At 47.4% G+C, this 18,012-nt stretch overlaps 2 protein-coding genes across 4 annotated transcripts in view; one reads left to right on the top strand and one right to left on the bottom strand.

Annotated features, from left to right (window-relative positions):
- The window catches only part of arhgef39 (Rho guanine nucleotide exchange factor (GEF) 39), a 33,994-nt gene extending 21,771 nt beyond the window's left edge, over positions 1-12,223 (top strand). For 2 of the 3 annotated variants that reach the window (XM_061029654.1, XM_061029653.1), the window contains exons 7-12: positions 1,254-1,382; positions 4,785-5,014; positions 8,981-9,069; positions 10,395-10,497; positions 10,769-10,866; positions 11,166-12,223. In XM_061029654.1, coding sequence (XP_060885637.1) covers positions 1,254-1,382; positions 4,785-5,014; positions 8,981-9,069; positions 10,395-10,497; positions 10,769-10,866; positions 11,166-11,205 — 689 coding nt within the window. In that variant the 3' untranslated portion in view covers positions 11,206-12,223. The remainder of the gene's footprint in view (positions 1-1,253; positions 1,383-4,784; positions 5,015-8,980; positions 9,070-10,394; positions 10,498-10,768; positions 10,867-11,165) is intronic. The other variant, XM_061029655.1, reaches the window with a different exon arrangement.
- Positions 12,224-14,490: 2,267 nt separating this feature from the next.
- Positions 14,491-17,391, bottom strand: rergla (RERG/RAS-like a). The gene is made up of 5 exons (XM_061029570.1): positions 17,080-17,391; positions 16,916-16,972; positions 15,900-15,973; positions 15,581-15,729; positions 14,491-14,900 (listed from the first exon to the last, which is right to left on the bottom strand). Exons 1-5 carry the CDS (start codon positions 17,129-17,131, stop codon positions 14,609-14,611), a joined length of 624 nt encoding a protein of 207 aa, XP_060885553.1. The 5' UTR covers positions 17,132-17,391; the 3' UTR covers positions 14,491-14,608.
- Positions 17,392-18,012: the final 621 nt, after the last annotated feature.

Here is an 18,012-nt window from a genome sequence, read left to right as displayed (position 1 = left end):
AGTTTTCATCAGCTTGTCTTTACGCTGAGTTTCACCGCGGTGACTGTAAGCGAGTGTGACCTGACCGCGTGCATGTGTCGGAGATTTAACAGTAAAGTTAACGGCGTCTAAAGCGAGAATAAGTGGAATAAAGAGCTGAAGACACGTCTGCAGAATGTGTAAGAGGCCATGTTTTATTAATGCCTCGGCCAGAGCTCAGCTGTAATTAGGAGTTGTTGTTTTTCTAAAGCAGGCGCGGGAAAATATTCCAAACACGAGCAACAAAAAGAGAAAGTCTACACGGACGCCTTGTTTGGTTTACATTGTAATGGTTGTGAAGTTAAGCGTGCCAATTAGGCCGTGATTATTTTAGTGTTGGCGCGTTGCCCTGAGGATCGCAGAGTTTCAGCTCGACACAGAAGAAGGAAAAGTTGAGCTTGAAATGAGAATCGCTCTCTTTGTTGTTATTTTGGACGCCTTAATGATGCAGCTCTAAATGTTGCAGCAGGAATTATGGAGGAAGGCGGTAATTGGAGGCTTCTGTCTGGCTCTTTATATTATCTGACTGCAGCTTTGTGCAGAGAGTGAATGAGGTGAGGGGTAGTACGCTGTAGGAGGTAGTGTGATTAAGAGTTATACCGTTGATGGTTCCATGAATGGTTCTAAAGTTCAGGTGGAAAAGCTGCAAAAAAAAAAAAAAAGGTGCCGACGTTAAAGAGCCGTTAAAACCCTCCGATCCTCCTCATCCTCCCAAGTTATCACACCTCTCAAAATGATCGCCATGACGACCGTATCTTAGAGAGGGCTTTACACCTACTAGCAGCTGCATGTGAGATTTCCGTTAGAGCTACGTTAAGTTAGTGTTCACACTTCAAAAATCAGGTTTGTTAAAAAACAAAAAACATCAACTAGTAATGAAAGCTGTTCACAAAGTGTGGCTTTGATATCTGTGTTACCCGGAGGTTCGTCCACCATGTTGGATAACCTGGGTCACCTCCGGTCTTTAACCCGGGGACGGGGAGGGTGCAGAGGGATGAAGAGGATCACCAGCTCACTGTGGTGATAACGGTCTCCTGAGAAAGAACCTGAACCCTCTTTACTGTAAACGACCTGAAGCGGAAGGCTCCGACAAAACAACCAGTGTTTGTTTTTCTACATCTGCATCCTGCGCTCTGCTCTCAGTCTTATTTATCAGGCCTGCGGTGGCCTGATATACCTCTCAGGTATGGTAATGTGTGTGTGTGTGTGTGTGTGTGTGTGTGTGTTATCTGCAGGAGCCGTGGATGCCGTGTGCGAGACGTCCCAGCGTATCCAGGACAATACTCGGTGCCATGAGAACCACCTGCAGCTGTGCCGGGTGCAGAAACTGCTGAAGGGGCGAAAGACGAAGGTGTTTGCTGCAGGTTAGAGCGTCTGATCACTTATTCCTTTCATCTCCCCCTCCTCCTCCTCCCTTTGCATGTGTGTCCTCTGGGAGAGCCGGGGGAGGAGGGCGAGGAAGAGGAGGGGCGATAAATGAGTTAACTGTGGAGACATTCTCGCCTGGATTGATTGAATCGATGGATTCTTCGGCGCAGGAAGTGTTTTCATCGTTTCCTTTATTAGCAGAACGTTACGGCTAACGGTTAGCGTGTGGATGTTCTCTCCTCCTTCATGCTCCCTTCGTTTGTTCCTCCTCTTCATCACGCCTCCCTCTCTACAGGTGAAGCGGGGACTCTTTTCTTTGCGTCTCGCCCTTCTGTTGTTTGTCTGGCCTCCTCGTTGCTCCTCTCACCCTGCCAATCTCCCCCAGGACCAATTAGACCCGGTCCTCGTCTCTCCGACCAGCACATAAAAAGGCGGCAGTGTGTGTTTGTTTGCTTGGATATGCAGGGTGTTTTTATGTGTGTGTGTGTGTCTGCGGATGTGTCGGTGCGGCGCCGAATAGCGGCTCATCTCTCTAATGCCGATGTGGGAAGTTTCAAAAGCTTCCTCTCATCGAGTTCTCAGGCCCTCGCAGCTCCGCCGGCTTCCTCTGCAGCCAATAAACCGGCGGTCCCACCAGGCACACTTCAGAGCACCAAACCTCCCGCCGACCCGCTCCTTCCTCCCCCTCTCCAACACCTCCTCTAATGTGGCAGAAAGAAAGCTCTGCCTTTTCCACATGAGACGCAGCGCGGCCCCTCCGACATATTAAGTAGCTCTGTAGGAGACGAGGAGGGGGCGACGGTGAGACACAAAGACTGAATCAATGAGATTCAATACGCAGACAGTCGGAGCGATTCAATTTATTAACAAGACTTCTCTCACAGTTCTCTGTGCATGCATCTGCTGTGAGACACGACTTCATGATTTCTTCAGTCAGGTAACTGGAGGTCAGTCGGACGTCCTCCAGGTCAGTGTGACGTCCTCAAGGTCAGTCGGACGTCCTCAAGGTCGGTCGGACGTCCTAGAGGTCAGTGGGACGTCCTCAAGGTCGGTCAGACATCCTCGGGGTCGGTCAAAAGCGCCGACTGTACGATGAGAATAGAAGCGCTGCACATCTGTCTGGTTTCTATGACAACAGTCTGCTGACAACGGCCGCTGTATGACTGACACTGCCTCGTTACTTTTTACTGCATGTTTTATATTTGAGATCGTTCTTGCTCCAGCAGACACGGAGCGAGGAGGATGTGGGTACAAGTCACGACCGGGGGGGGGGCAAAACTACGGGGAATATCTTAAATATTGAAATAAATATATATGTAAGAGCGGCGGTGATGTCGACAGCGTTTTTCTGAAAAGGTGAACGATTTTAAAGTCAAAGTGCTCAAAGCTGCCGCACACAAAAGGTGGAGCACTCGGGGGGGGTAAAAAAGGCGCTGGTCGCTGCGCTTTTTGTCCGGTCTGCAAACGCTCCCTCCTCATTGAAAAACAACTGAACACAGACGCCACGTGGACACGGGGCCTAACGTGTTAAATCTGTGTTTCCTGTGAACACTCTGAGCTCCCATCAACATATAAACCCGTTGACTCTCCGAACGCTCTTCTTCCTCCGGTCTCTGTGACTGTTGTTCCTCGGACACATCGGGGGGGGGGGGGGGTCAGGACTCTTTGTAGCTTCCTCACCTCCCTCGCTCGCCCACCCTCCCTGTGCAGGTAACTGACTTTGTAGTGGAGCAGAGGTTCTCTTTGACAAGAGGAGCTGAAAGGGCCCAACACGCAGAGGAGAGCTCGCCACTTCCTGCTCTTTGAACCTCAAAGCTCTGCGGACAGTCAGATGTTTGCAGGGGGGGGGGTTGAGAGGAGCTGGACCCCATAGGGAGAGAGAGACCCCTCCTCATGAAGAGACTATCCCCTCTGACTCTATGATGGGGCGTGTGGTGGTCTGATTTGACTTGTAAAGTTAAGAACACGTCTTAAAGTTTGATGGACAGAGTGAAACAGGAAACAGACCTGCACGTGTCTGCGGCGTCTCTACACCTGATGTTTACTGACGTGCATCGGTCTCACCACGCTGGACTCTGGCAGCTTCCTGTGACGCTTCGACAAACAGGAAACACTCGGCTGATCATGCATGAAGTCAAAGTTAGAACTCCTTCTGACGCTGCGGTGTGTCTTTAAGTCTTTTTTTTACCCCACGTGGTGGGAGGAGAAAACATGTCGGGTTTTATTCTGGGGGCCAAACCGAACACAGGATTGGTGTTTGTGTTGTACGTAACATAAAGCTGCAGTGATGTCTGAGCAGGCTAACATCGAGACGAAGGGCGAGTCGTCACAGCTTTACATTCAACCTTCCAGCAACCAAAGCTAACTCAGACCGAGCTGGTCTGTTACAAACTGACAAATGAAAACCAGAACATCTTACGGTTTCTACCTCTGATTCTAACGATCTCACTGAGCTGAACACAAACACGCGACAGCTCAGATTCTCTTCCACTTAAAAACAGGAGTGTCCATCGTGCTGCCAGCTGGAACGACCAAACATGCAGCGGGCAGAAGCATGGAGCACACGTCAGGTTAAAGGTCAAACAGAGACGCGATGTCTTCTACTCGTGTGGTGGCAGATCCTGATACAGGAGAGAAACATCTGATCTTCAATTCTGATATTTGTCTTCATGGCGCTTTTTTTTCTGCAGTTCTGAGGCTGGAAGTGTAGATCTCCCAGCTGCCTGTTTCCTGTAACAGTATTATAAACCTGCTGCTGCCTGTCGGCGTGTGTGTGAAGGCTCGCTTTAGTTCAGAACCATCAGAACAATCTCCTCCCCACACCTGACAGAGGCTCGGGGTGTCTCCTCACTGTTTTTCCCTTTAACACCCGTGGCATTTTAAAAGCAATTTGACCCCCACTTGGCCCCGTCACTTAATCTCAGCGGGCTGGTCGATGGCTGAGAACGTCCGCGCTGAGCCCCAGAGGCACGGCTCCGGACACTCGGGCTGCTGCAATCACAGACGAGCGGCCGGGCCAATTACAAAGCGCCATGCACCCGGGCTGACTTCTCATCTTATCTATCCAAATGTCAGCCTCCTGCTTATTAGCTATCATCACGCTGCTGCCAATCATGGACGCTGAGATGAGAGGCTTCCTGTGGGAACAGACACACCCCGTGACACGTCTGCCTCCCACAGAGTCCGTCTTCACCTCCTCTCCTCCTTTCCCTTTTCTCTGCTGCTTCTTTAAGATCATTATTTCTGTCCTCTGCCGCTCAGGAGGCCAGGATAATAACTGAAGTGGGTTAGACTTTCTCTGGTCAGCAGTCTGTGTGTGATTCAGTTAAACTATCAAAGACCAGGCAAACCTCAGCTGATGATGATGATGATGATGATGTTTGTGTTTCCTGTGACAGGGCGCTGGTACATCCGTGAGGGCTGGCTGAAGATGGTTCCTCAGAAGGGAGCAGAAGCTAAACCAAAGATGTTCTTCCTGTTCTCCGACATCCTGCTGCAGGCCAAACGCTGCAGCCCGCTGCATCCCACCAACGGGGACAAGTTTGCCGGCCAGCACGCCTACCCTCTGCACGAGTGCAGCGTGGAGAAGGTGTTCGGGCACACCAGGAGCCAGGGAGGCCTGCTCAGTGTAAGTGATGGAGAGCCCGGCTCAGAGAAACAAACTTGAGACGTGACGCCACGTTTGATTAAGAGACCCGATAAAGTATTGTGAATAAAAAAAAAACACTTTCCTGCAGATAAACTATTCACAGTTGGACAGAAGTAAAACTGTGTGTCAGGTTGTGTGTGTGTGCGCTGTGCGTGCGTGTGTGTTGGACAGCAGGTGGAGGAGACATCTGTTCTCCAGTCCACACATGAGTGACTATTTATCTGAAGCTTTCTTTCATTTCTTCTTCTGGTGTTTGTCGATTTGTTAAACTCCTGGTTCTGCTCGCTCTCCGTCGTAAGACACGACTAACAGACGCTTCCTGAAGCTCTTTCTCCCTCGCTGGTTGACAATGTTCCTCCTGACCCCTGAACTTTGCCCTCCCCCCCCCCCCCCCCCCCCCCCCGCCCTCCTCCTGGTCCTCTCTTCGATCACTTCACGGCCTCGCTGATTGAGTCTGAAAGTGAAACTTCAAAAGCGTCTGTCCTCTGATGGTGTGCAGGCCTCGGTACAGCTGCTGGCTGACAATCTGAGTCTGAATGATGAAGCTGCTGTCATCAGACATTCAAAGCAGCACGTCACGCGTCATCCACTGAGGAAGGAAAGTGTCTCTGCGCAGAGTTTAGAGCTGATGCAGCGTGGTGTCAGTAGTCAATCATCAATATTCAAACGTCTGTTTCTGTTTGTATTTATGGTCGGTACTGAAGATGATTTAAGATAAAAGTGTATTCATCTTGAAGGAGATTCTTGTTCCAGGTCGCTCCGACATGACAGTTCAGAGAGAGTAGCACAAACGAGCATCAGGTATATAAAAAATATAAAAAACATGAGGTGTAATAAAAGAATGAAGGAAGATAGAGGAGTCATAGAAACAGAGCGAGTATTGACTTTCTTTAGGGGTCACTCAGTCTGGAGCTCAGTCTGTCAGGACTTAGGGTTAGAAACAGGTCGCCGGTTAAAGTCCCAGTGTGGACCATAATATGGAAGTGGGTCTGGTGGCTGGAGAGGTAACACTTCACTTCCCGAGTACTACCGATGTGCTCTTGAGCAAGGCACTGAACCCCCAACAGCTCCGGTGCGCTCCCTGTGTAGCAGCCCCCTCACTCTGACATCTCTCCACTAAACCATCCATGTGTGTGTGTGTGTGTGTGTGTGTGTGTGTGTGTGTGTGTGTGTGAGATCTGTGTGAGGAGCATGTCTCTCAGTAACAGTGTAAACCAGACTTTCCCTCGGGGGTTAATAAATGATATTAAATTGAATGTCTGCAGGTAGAAAAGACCTCGTCCTAGCTCCTCCTCTTCCGGCAGGTTTAGTAATCACTTCAACGTTTATTTAAAAGGGTTTTAGATTTTTTGTAAAAGCTTCGATCGCTCGTCTTCTCTCCGTGTGATTTGTTGTTTTTCGTTCACTGATTTCCCAAAAGAGAGAGAGACACAGAGAGAAACGGAGGGAGAGAGAGAGAGAGACGAAGAATCGATGAGTATTTATTGAGTGAGTTTTGCAGCACAAACAGCAGACGAGAGGGTGAACAGGTCATCTTTGAGTCTCAGAGTTAGAGACTGAGTGCTTTTACAGTTAAACATTTAACAAGTAAGATGTGTTCAGCCTGGTCCCTGTGTGTTCAGCCTGGTCCCTGTGTGTTCAGCCTGGTCCCTGTGTGTTCAGCCTGGTCCCTGTGTGTTCAGCCTGGTCCCTGTGTGTTCAGCCTGGTCCCTGTGTGTTCAGCCTGGTCCCTGTGTTCAGCCTGGTCGCTGTGTGTTCAGCCTGGTCCCTGTGTGTTCAGCCTGGTCCCTGTGTGTTCAGCCTGGTCGCTGTGTTCAGACTGGTCCCTGTGTTCAGCCTGGTCCCTGTGTGTTCAGCCTGGTCCCTGTGTGTTCAGACTGGTCCCTGTGTTCAGCCTGGTCCCTGTGTGTTCAGACTGGTCCCTGTGTTCAGCCTGGTCCCTGTGTGTTCAGCCTGGTCCCTGTGTGTTCAGCCTGGTCCCTGTGTTCAGCCTGGTCCCTGTGTGTTCAGCCTGGTCCCTGTGTGTTCAGCCTGGTCGCTGTGTGAGTCGTGTGACTTCACGTGTCTCGGGCGTGTGCTGTGAATGAAAAGCGTTCCTCCTGCTCGTTAATGAAACGTCTCCTGATGTGCAGATTACTCCCCGCTGCATTATGTGTGGAGAGCTGCTGATGGCCGCCTGCTGGAACAGAATCTCTCTCAGCTGCTGGATCAGATTAGGCTGCAGATCCGTCTCCTCCGGCCCCGCACTAAATACATCTTCCTCACGCCTGTCGCCCTCCCCGCAGCCCGCCGCGCGTTATCTAATGGCAGAAATGGCATTTCATTAGCCTCTTATCCCGCCGAGGCCCCGATGCATACTCAATAGCATTACACGTAATTTCTCATAAGGACACATTATTGATCCCGGGCCCCTACCTGAGCGCAGGAAAAGGGCTGTCAGCACTCCAGGGCCCGGCTCATCCCGCCAATGAAGAATTAAAGCCAAATTAAATTTGACAGCTGTAAATGCCAGGCCAATCTATATGCAAAGTTTGGAGCCAAAACGTCTTTTATTAAAATTTCTGCTGTTTGTTTTCCCTTTTTCTCCGTGTTTGGAGAGCGCCTTTTCCTCTTCCTCTCCGCTCTGCAGTCTAACATCCCCTCGCTGCTCCAACACTTCCCTGACACATTCCCTTTGATGTATAAATAATCGAGCTAAATTATGTGCGCCGATGAGGCTCCGTGCTCCGCCGCTCTTATTATACAAAGTAATTTCTACCTAAGAGGGTCAGATTTTCCTGACAAATCCCTAATTACCGCGCTGCAACACAAGAGGAATGTATTTGTGCATAAATGAGCCGCCGTCCCCGCAGCGTGCGCCCACCCTGAACTCTGTCATAATGAGATAATCCTTGTGATGAGGCTACCTGTGAAATCTTCATCTATGTCATGTGGAAGGAGAGCTGTTGAAATACAAACATCATGATGAGCTTCATGTCCTTCTGCGTCTGAATCACAGTCGTCGCGTTAGCAGCGTTTAAAGCTTTGATTTGATTCTAGTGAAAAAAATCAGACGACGTCGCTCCTGTTTGATACCACGGCAACACAAAGAAGTCTGAGCCTCCCAGTATGAGCTCATTTATTCTTTTAATTATTCAAAATGACAGACTCCTGCACACGCTGTCTGTGTTGCACTAAAACGTTGATGTGTGCGATGTTTGATGGATTCCTTCCTCTCCCTCACACCCGTCTGATGAAGCAGATGTCGTTTTTTTTTTTTTTAAACTCGAGTACTTCTTAAAACACCTGATATTGAAACTATGAAAGTGTAGAACATTTGAACTTCCTCAGTCTGACTGCAGGTGATCAATGTGTGTTTGTGTGCGGCTGCAGGTGAGAGGAGGCCTCAGTCTGATCCTCTCTTAAAACCCTGTTTGTTGACTTCTTCCTGCCCTGTGTCTGACGTGCACGCCGTGTGTCCGACTCTTCAAACAGATTCACAGGTAGAGGATGCAGCGCTCTTCACACCTGCGAGCAGCTCTGACGGCTCGTTTCTGTTAACTGGACTTAGTTCTGAGTTCTGGGTGTGTTCGCAGTCTGATGAGCGTCTGACAGGAGAAGTGTTTTTAATGCACGGCAAGCCGACTGGTCTTTTCTTGATGCAGCCTGCCCTCTGCTGGTGGTACAGTGTTACTGCAGGCTCAGGCCGACAGGACAAAGAGGAGCTGCAGGGTATCGGAACGCTTTTCAATCTTCTTTTCTGTTGTTGCAGCGTCACGTGGAAAATGACTCATTACATCGTTAGTGTTTCTAGAGAATGAACTCTTTGTTGTAACACGTCGTCCTTCAGATTTTATGATTTAGATTTAAACTGTGATGAGTTTAAGGGAAGAACACGCCAGGTGCACACGTGTTGTTCTGTCTCCTCGTCCTGAGCCTCTCCTCTCCTCTCTTCTCGTCCTCCAGCTGACCTTCCCCAAAGCCAAACTGCTGCTGATGTCCAACAACCAGGAGGAGCTGAACGACTGGTACCTGAGCCTCACCTCTGCAGTCAGGTGACGGCACACACACACACACACACACACACACACACACACACACACACACACACACACACACACACACACACACACACACACACACACACACACACACACACACACACACTCACTCATACCCTCATACCTTCATACGTCTGCACGTCTTTAAACTTAAATTCTTCTTTAATTTCTGCTGCAGTGAATATCAACCAGAGCACAACATTTAGAACAATCCGCTGCAGGAAATAGTCCCTGACTGTCACAGTCAGTGTTACTACATTTCTTCTCTATCAAATTAAAAGAAAAAAATGTTGTTTTTTTCATAAAAGAGAAAAAAAAATTTCAACATCAAGTTGACGAAGAGCAGCAGAAAATGTTCGCAGGAGCTGAAACACTGAAACATGTGGACAAACATCAGGATGGTCGTTAGACGGCGAGCAGCTTCAGCAGCGTGCAGGAGGATTTCTTTTAGCAAGAGCTCGTTCATTCAGAGTTTCAGTTGGCCTCGACCCCGGTGTGTCCGACACACCGACACCACACCCTAACACGCCTACAGAATTAAATATGTTTATCGGGGGGGGGGGGGGGGGGGGGGCTGCAGACTCTGTAGGGAGTAATTATTGGTGAGGAGGAGCAGGGGTCAGCACGCACACACATATATACACACACACACACACACACTCACACATATACACACACAGCTGAATTATTGATTGAACTCTGCAGACTGATGTTGCTCTGAGTTTTTATCAAAAATTTATGATTTTCTGTCGTCACATCAGAATTTTATTTATTGATTCTGATGGAAACACAAACAAACAAACACACACACACACACACACTAGAGGTGGGACAGATCTGATCTAAGGTCTGTATCAGGTCAGATATGATGTCATTGACGTATCAGATATCGGGCTGACGGCGCCGATGACAACAACAATAACACTTCATTATTTTGATGAGATTATATCAACATAATGTTGGAAACTTTAACGTTTTTATTTTCTGTTTTACTCAGCGAAGGTTTGCCAGAGAAAGAATTTTAGTTTGTATGAGGACGATTATTTTTGACCTCGTTGTACGAACACACGTCTGATCATCATGGAGACGAATCTCATGGTCTCGGTGTTCTCTGATGATCAGAGGTCATTTTTAACATGTGACACAGTTCCAGTAAACGAGTCTCCAGGTTATTCTGCACCGTTAACTTTATAAACCAAAGAAACTCTGACGTGTTTCCAGTGATACGACGTCAGACTCACGCTGAGTGTGTTCAGAGCGACCACGGGATAACGTGATGACGGCGTTCACGCTGACTGTGGGCGTGTTTTCTCCAACAGGAAGCTTCAGATTCAAAAAGAAGTTTATCTCCGAGACGACCCCAACAGGAGACCCGTCCTCTCTGAGAGAGACGACACACACACCAACAGGAAGAGGAACATGGTGAGACACACACACACACACACACACACACACACACACACACACACACCAACAGGAAGAGGAACATGGTGAGACACACACACACACACACACACACACACACACACACACACACACACACACCAACAGGAAGAGGAACATGGTGAGACACACACATCACAGACAACACGTAACAGTAAATACTGAGCAGGCTTTGATCCTCTCTCTCTCTCTCTCCCTCTCTTCCTCCCTCTCTCTCACTCTCTCTCTCTTCCTCTCTCTCTCTCTTCAGGTGAGCTTTGAGACCACTGAGCATGCTCACAGGTCTGCAGCAGAGTGGGAGAGCAGCGCCCCCAAGAGGATGAAGCCGTCTGACGCTGCAGAGTACAGGTGAGTTACTCAGAGGTGTCAGATCGACCTGCACACTTAAATCACTTTGTAAATTATATAAAACCACCTCGCTCCTCTCTGGCTCCTCCCTCTTCTTCAAACGGTGACTCTGTGCAGGAGTTTGTAATCATTGAAAACATCAAATTACCCGTTAAGTAATGATGGCGTCCAGGACTTTAATTTCATCAGCGTGGGGTCAAACAGGAAACAGGACGGCGTTCACAACATGTGAAGAAATAAATAAATAAAACATCACAAGAACGTGACCGTCTTTCAAATGTTTTCTTTTTGTTTGTCAGCAGCGAAGAGACATCGTCGTCCAGCTGTGTCATCCTCTGATCCACCAACTCGCCTTCTTCTGCAGACGATGACGGTGGCGATGACTGACGGTGACGGTCTCTGTCACAGACTGATCTTTAAAGGAAACACAAGACAGACACAACCTGCTGCTTTACGTCTGTCTGTATCATGTCTGTGATTATTACTCACAGCAGCTTCTGCTCTTCATGTGCAATATCAACTTTTATAAACTTTATTTATCTGCTGCTTCAAAAACCAAAAATCTGAAAGTTGATCAGAGATGACTGAAGCTGCCGCTCCGCAGCGTCAAATACTACGTTTAACCTTCAGTAACTAACACACACTAACTACTGATTACTACTTTATACACGTGGCAGTGAACGCATCAGCTGCACTCTGTACGTGTCTCATGAAGCGCTTAGAGACGATCAGCGAGCGGGGGCGGCGGCGTTCTTCGTGTTAAATAATTCCTTTTTGTCCACAGACTCGAACATCGTCAGCAAACATGACGCAGAAAAGAGAAAAAGAGTCGCAAATTAAAAGAACAGGAAATATTTTTTTTGTAATAATTAAAACGTCTTTTTGAAAATCAGACAATTGACTCGCCGTCTGAAAGTTGCAAACGAGAAAAAAACGATTTGAATCGACGACGAAACGATGAAATGATCTCTAACCCTACTTATCCTCTCTGATTCTTTTATTTTGAAAGAACACTTCCTGCTGGATCATTTGTTAGTGACTCTTTACGTCGTCTGACTCTCAACATGTTTCTAAATATTAATAAACAACAACAAACCGCGGAGGTTAGCGCGCCGCTGTCTCTTTAAATCCACAGATTTTATATTATTCTAAAGAGGAGAGAAATCCTGGGAGAGTTTATGAATCCTTTTATTAAATCTTTTATTATAACTTTTTATATTCTTCATCATATATATCTTTTATTCACAGTGCGGTCTTTAAAGGGTAAACATTTTTATTTTTGTTTTTCATGTTTTTATTTCTGAAACTGAGAAATAAATGTGGAGAAGAGAGAATAAAAATAAAACCCTGAAACTCGTCTCTGTGTGCTCAACTCTTTATTATTAAACTCAGATTTTAATTTCTTTGTTTTATTTTAAACTTTCACATGAACACAAACAGGAGGAAAAACTTTTGACTGAAATCTATTTTAGTAAAAAAAAAAATTTTTGTCTTGAAGATCTCAAATAAAAATCAAACATCGTCACACTGCCCGATTGATTTCTTCGACTTTCTGCAGGTCGTTTTTTTTTCCGGAGACTTTCCGCTCACTGATCCTGAACGAGACTCTGAGGAAGACTTGAAAGTTTCACCTCTGCAGACGGAGAGAGCAATGACTTTCTATTTCAGATTTCACACGACGACCATCAGCTCAGCCTTTTAAGCTGCAGTTCTGCTTCATGACCAGCAGAGGGAGACAAACTCAGCTCCATCATTAAGAGAGCTGCTGAGACACAACAGGAGGTCATTGAACTTTATGCTTTAAAACTTCTCAGAGGTGAAACATCTTTAAATATCTTTGAGGAGGAAATATTTGACTCTTCTGAGTATTCTCAAAATCAGGTTTTTTCTAAAAGATGAAATCAGATTTTCTCTGCTGTAACGTTAAACAAACCAAATGACCTTTGACCCCTGTAGAGAGAAATGAGAAACATCCCGTTATGAGTTTATCTACGGTCTCTGGAGCACTCGTCAGGTGATCTGACCTCTGTCTTCTTTTAGGTCCTCGGCTCTCTGTGAAATGTTTGAACCTTCTTCTGTCCGTCTGGTTAAACTCTCTGGTTCTGATATTTAATGTAAGATGGACTGAAGCTCCGCCTCCTGTCTGTGATCCAAACGTTACATCATGGCGTTGTTATATAACCAGGTGAGGAGGACGATGTGGGAGGTTTGTGTTTATTCTCGGGATGAATCATCTCACATTTCATCCTCGTCTCTTCAGCTTCTCTGAGAGTTTGAGTTTTAGTGGACGAGGAGAAAAAGTCCCTCAGAGACACGACGCTCAAACTTCCATCTTCAGTCGGTTCCATGACGGATATAAATCACTATCCCCCCCCCCCCCCAGGTAAAGAGTCTGGACAGCAGTCTCGACAGCACGATATCACTCCAAGGACACAACAGTGATGTCACTCCGTTTGCTTAATCTGCCCATCCCTCACACCCAACAGTACCGCCATCTTTGTTTATGCCCTGGTTACATCCCGCCATGACTCCTGCAGCTCTCCTCTCTGCTCTGCACTGTCCATGATTCTCAAGTGTAAATTATGTTTACTTTAGCTGTAGCTAACAGGTTAACAAATGTCTTCTTTTAATCAACCAGCAACCTCTGTGTTGAAAAATTAAAAACCTTGCAGTTCCTCGAGTGACCACTAAAGGCTGGCTGCAGAAGCCCAGGAAGTCACACACACACTCATTCTAAAAAGCCTGTTTTTACATGACTTCTTTTTCTCTTCACTCCTACTTCCTGCCTCATAAATATATTTTTATCTCACAATCATCAATAGTTTAATCTTTCATTTATCACAGTAGATACTCATAGATTACCCCCCCCCCCCCCCCAAAAAAAAAAAAAAGTTTTAAAAAGTTTTATTCTGCAGGCTGCGTTCATACAAGACCCTCCTGTTTTCACTGGTGTTCAAGCTCTCTCCCTCTCTCACTCTCTCTCTGTCTTTCTCTCTCTCTCTTGTTCTCTCTCTCTCTCTGTCTTTCTCTCTCTCTTGTTCTCGCTCTTTCTCTCTCTCTCGTTCTCTCTCTCGCTCTTGTTCTCTCTCTCTCTCTGTCTTTCGCTCTCTTGTTCTCACTCTTTCTCTCTCTCTCTCTTGTTCTCTCTCTTTCTCTCTCTCTCCCTCTCTCTCTTACTCGTCTCAGAGTAGAACGATGACCTGCAGCTGTTTTCACTGAGCCGTCACCCACAAGGAGAAGGAGCCAATCAGGAGGCTGAACCCTCCTCTGAACAGTCTGCAGCCGGACCCTCATGTTTGAGTCTTCATCAGAGACATGTTAGCCGCTCTGCTGCACGTGTGGACCTCACAGACCCCCAATAGACCCCCCCCCCCCCCAGAACCCCTCACAGACCCCCATAGGACCCCCCATAAGCCCCCTCACAGACCCCCATAGGACCCCTCATAAACCCAGGGTCTGTGAAGCTTCATGCCTGCATGGACGCCATGAGCAGAAATAAAAAACACAAACCATCAAACTCACCGAGGAGTTTCAGGTCGGTGATTTTTACACCAGAAAGAAAATCAGAGATTTTTCTGCTCTTGGATTTTGCAGATCCACCGAAGAAGAACCAAACAGAACTCCTCAGGTTCTCACTATGTTTATGATGATACTACGATAAGATTTACACCAGAAGGATTTATAACTTTATTTCACGTCATCACAGAAACATCAAAGTGGAGTCCAGTCTGACGCCCGTCTTTCACACGGACTTCCTCCTCTTCCCGAACACGTTGTTGATCAGTTTGACCATGGACTTGGACTTGGACCCGCTTGGGCGTCTCCGCCGCTCTTTGGCCTTGCTGTCCAGGCAGGTGTTCTGCATCAGCTTCGTGAAAATGAGCGCCACCTCCTGGTAGTGTTCGGCAGCTGACAGCTCGTAGAAGTGACAGTGAGACTCTGCAGCGAGACGCTGAGCCTCCTCACGGCCGACCTCCCTCAGGTGACACAGATCCTGTTTATTACCCACCAGGAAGATCAGAGAGTCCACGTCCCTGTCAGTCACAGAGCAGGGCCAAATGTTAGACCTCATACCTTAAATATACTGTTTACAGAGACAGGGATAACCCTAAGCCTGGATCCAGTCTGACTCCAGTCTGAAGCCGGTCTGGATCTGGTCTGAATCCAGTCTGACTCTAGTCTAAATCCAGTCTGGATCCAGTCTGACTCCAGTCTGAATCTGGTCTGAATCCAGTCTGACTCCAGTCTAAATCCAGTCTGATCCGGTCTGAATCCAGTCTGACTCCAGTCTGAATCCGGTCTGGATCTGGTCTGAATCCAGTCTGGATCCAGTCTGACTCCAGTCTGAATCCGGTCTGGAGCCAGTCTGGATCCATTCTGGATCCGGTCTGAATCTTGTCTGAATCCAGCCTGGATCCAGTCTGACTCCATTCTGAATCCAGTCTGAATCCAGTCTGAATCCAGTCTGACTCCAGTCTAAATCTGGTCTGAATCCAGTCTGGATCCAGCCCGAATCCGGTCTGACTCCAGTCTGAATCTGGTCTGGATCCAGCCTTAATCCAGTCTGGAACCGGCCTGAATCCGGTCTGGATCTGATCTGGATCAGGTCTTATTGGGCCTAAATCTGGTCTGACTTCGGTCTGAATTCAGATTCTGTCTCATGTTATCTGAGAACCCAAACAGAGTAGGTCCAGACTGGTCCCTCAGTGCGTACCTCTTAGTGGTCCCCAGGTGAACCTGTCTGATCAGGTGAACGAGGGCTTTAGCCGTGATGAAGGACGAGTGATCGCTGATGTCATAGACCACGACGAAGCCGTCAGCCCAGAGGATCTGATCGCTGAGCGAGGGTCTACTGCCACAGGGCTGAAACATGGAGACGGACTCTGTAATGACGCCATCAGGTCAAATGTTCTGAATGAAATCTAATGATCAGAGTCATAAAAGAACAACACAGGTCACAGAGAGAGAGAGAGAGAGTGAGAGAGAGAGAGAGAGGTCACCCTGCTGCAGGATTAAAGGAGCCATGATCTCACCTGAGAGCAGGGGTCGTAGAGCTCCAGGTTCACCTGCCTCCCGTCCACACTCACACGCTTCCTGTAGATACACTCTGGGAGAGAGAGAGAGAGAGTCACAATCTGCTTTACTGGCCAGCTGCGCTCCTTCTGAGCTCTTTATGTACAAAAGTATGACTTTAAATATCGACAATAAAACACAAAATAAACAAAGAGACAATAGAGAGAAAGAGAGAGGTGGAGGACGAGAGAGAGAAGAGGCGAGGGAGAGAGAGATCATGATCATATGATAATCACTAAATCTGCTGTGAATCCTAAAACTCAGGGCCAGAGATACGGTGACTTTTCTCGAACGTGGCGGCTACAGGAGGAGAAGCTAGCGGCACGAAGAAGTCTCAGATCAGCTGGTTAGCATCAGATCGGTGACAGACAACAGAGTTACACTTTTATCCTACAATACTTAATATCGACCACACAGCGGCGTGTGTCCAGGGCGCTATCTGCTCTGATAATGAACAGTAACCTGCAGCAACAGGTCACAGAGGAGTCCTCTCACCATCTTACACACACACACACAAGAGAACGGTCACACTTAGACTCTCACAAGCTCAAAACAGAGGCACCACCTTTTTGTGTTTCATGAAATGTTTTCGCAGTTGACCTTCAGGGCCAGTAGGTTACAAAGAGAGTCCGAGAATATTTTAAATAACCAGGTTTTAATATTCAAACATCTTGCATGTCACAGGACTCACAAGCACACAGAGATTTATTTTACAGGACAGATGAAGGTGATTTGATCAATTTAAAGTGAGTGTGATGATTTAGCATCATATTTATATTTGATATGTTCAGCTCTGCAGCTCTGCAGCTCTTTCTCATCCTGTCTCATCTTTTTACTGACTGACTAAATGTAATCGATTACTCTCAGTAAACGTCATGCTGCATGTTTCACCGACAGCGTCCAGCAGGTGGCGCTGTTTCACAGGTGTAATTAAGACAGTTTATAGTTTGATTAAAGAGTGACAACAGACTCTCACCTGAAGAAGAAGAATATTCTCCAATAAATCTCCGGGTGAGGAAACGCACGACCAGAGCTGCAGACAGGTAAACGCACAGACAAGGTAAACAGACCGGTAACCATGGTGACGCTCACTTTCTCTCCTCCGTCTAGTCCCAGTTTTTTTCCCAGATTTTTTTTTACCTGACTTTCCGACCCCCTCGCTACCCAGGACACAGATCTTGATCTCATTCATGTTCTTGGAGGACCAGGTCTAGGATCAGATGTAGGACCAGGTCTAGGATCAGGTGAAGGATCAGATGTAGGATCAGGTGAAGGATCAGATGTAGGATCAGGTGAAGGATCAGATGTAGGACCAGGTCTAGGATCAGGTGAAGGATCAGATGTAGGACCAGGTCTAGGATCAGGTGTGGCCCTCACAGATCATGTTCAGTCTGAATCCTCCGCTGCAGCTCCGGCTCCTCTGCTCTCAGCTGTCTGGGCGGAGGTTCTTCAGGGGCGGAGGAGAGACGGTGAGGGAGGCCGGGGGAGTGGGGGGAAGGGGGGGAGGTGTTTCTATGCTCCATCCATGTAAGGATAAATCTGTAAGCCTTTCCTGTTTCTGACTTTCATTCTTTAATGTAATTTCCCTGATGATGATGAAGCAGGAACAACAAACAATCAGACTGAAGAAGATTCCAGAGTTTCTGAACAAAGAGGAATATTAGAGACACTTTAAAGAGGAAGAGGAAGAATACCAGAAGCTGCTCCAAACCGTCAGCTTGGAGAACAACGTCGACACCTGAACAATCACTCATCATATATTTTATCTTTCTGTATTTTTCCATTCGCTCTTCCCAACTCGGAAACTTGGAGCACATGAATGCAGCAATAATCTGTCAGCTTCATAAACCGAGCGTCACTGAATCAAAGAGACCACTTTCCCTCACCTCCACCTGACTCTCCCTCACACCTTCACACCTTCACACCTTCACACCTTCACACCTGGGCCTGACAGAGGACACCAGCACACCTGGATCAACGCACACACACACACACACACACACACAGAGAAAGTTCTGGATCACTGTTCTGCAGCCGAGCAGAGACGCTGCAGGCTGATGACATCAGGAGGGT

Source organism: Labrus mixtus, chromosome 22 (assembly GCF_963584025.1).
Source record: "Labrus mixtus chromosome 22, fLabMix1.1, whole genome shotgun sequence".
Classification (NCBI taxonomy): domain Eukaryota; kingdom Metazoa; phylum Chordata; class Actinopteri; order Labriformes; family Labridae; genus Labrus; species Labrus mixtus.
This window is presented reverse-complemented; position numbering and strand designations above follow the sequence as displayed.

What these genes read in the sequence shown, in the direction of transcription:
- rergla (XM_061029570.1), bottom strand. Translation starts at nt 17,131, where the DNA reads ATGAATGAGATCAAGATCTGTGTCCTGGGTAGCGAGGGGGTCGGAAAG. An exon ending in CGAGGGGGTCGGAAAGTCAG is followed by an intron (nt 16,973 to 17,079) that starts GTAAAAAAAAAT and finishes ACCTGTCTGCAG; the next exon opens with CTCTGGTCGTGCGTTTCCTC. An exon ending in TCTACGACCCCTGCTCTCAG is followed by an intron (nt 15,730 to 15,899) that starts GTGAGATCATGG and finishes TCCATGTTTCAG; the next exon opens with CCCTGTGGCAGTAGACCCTC.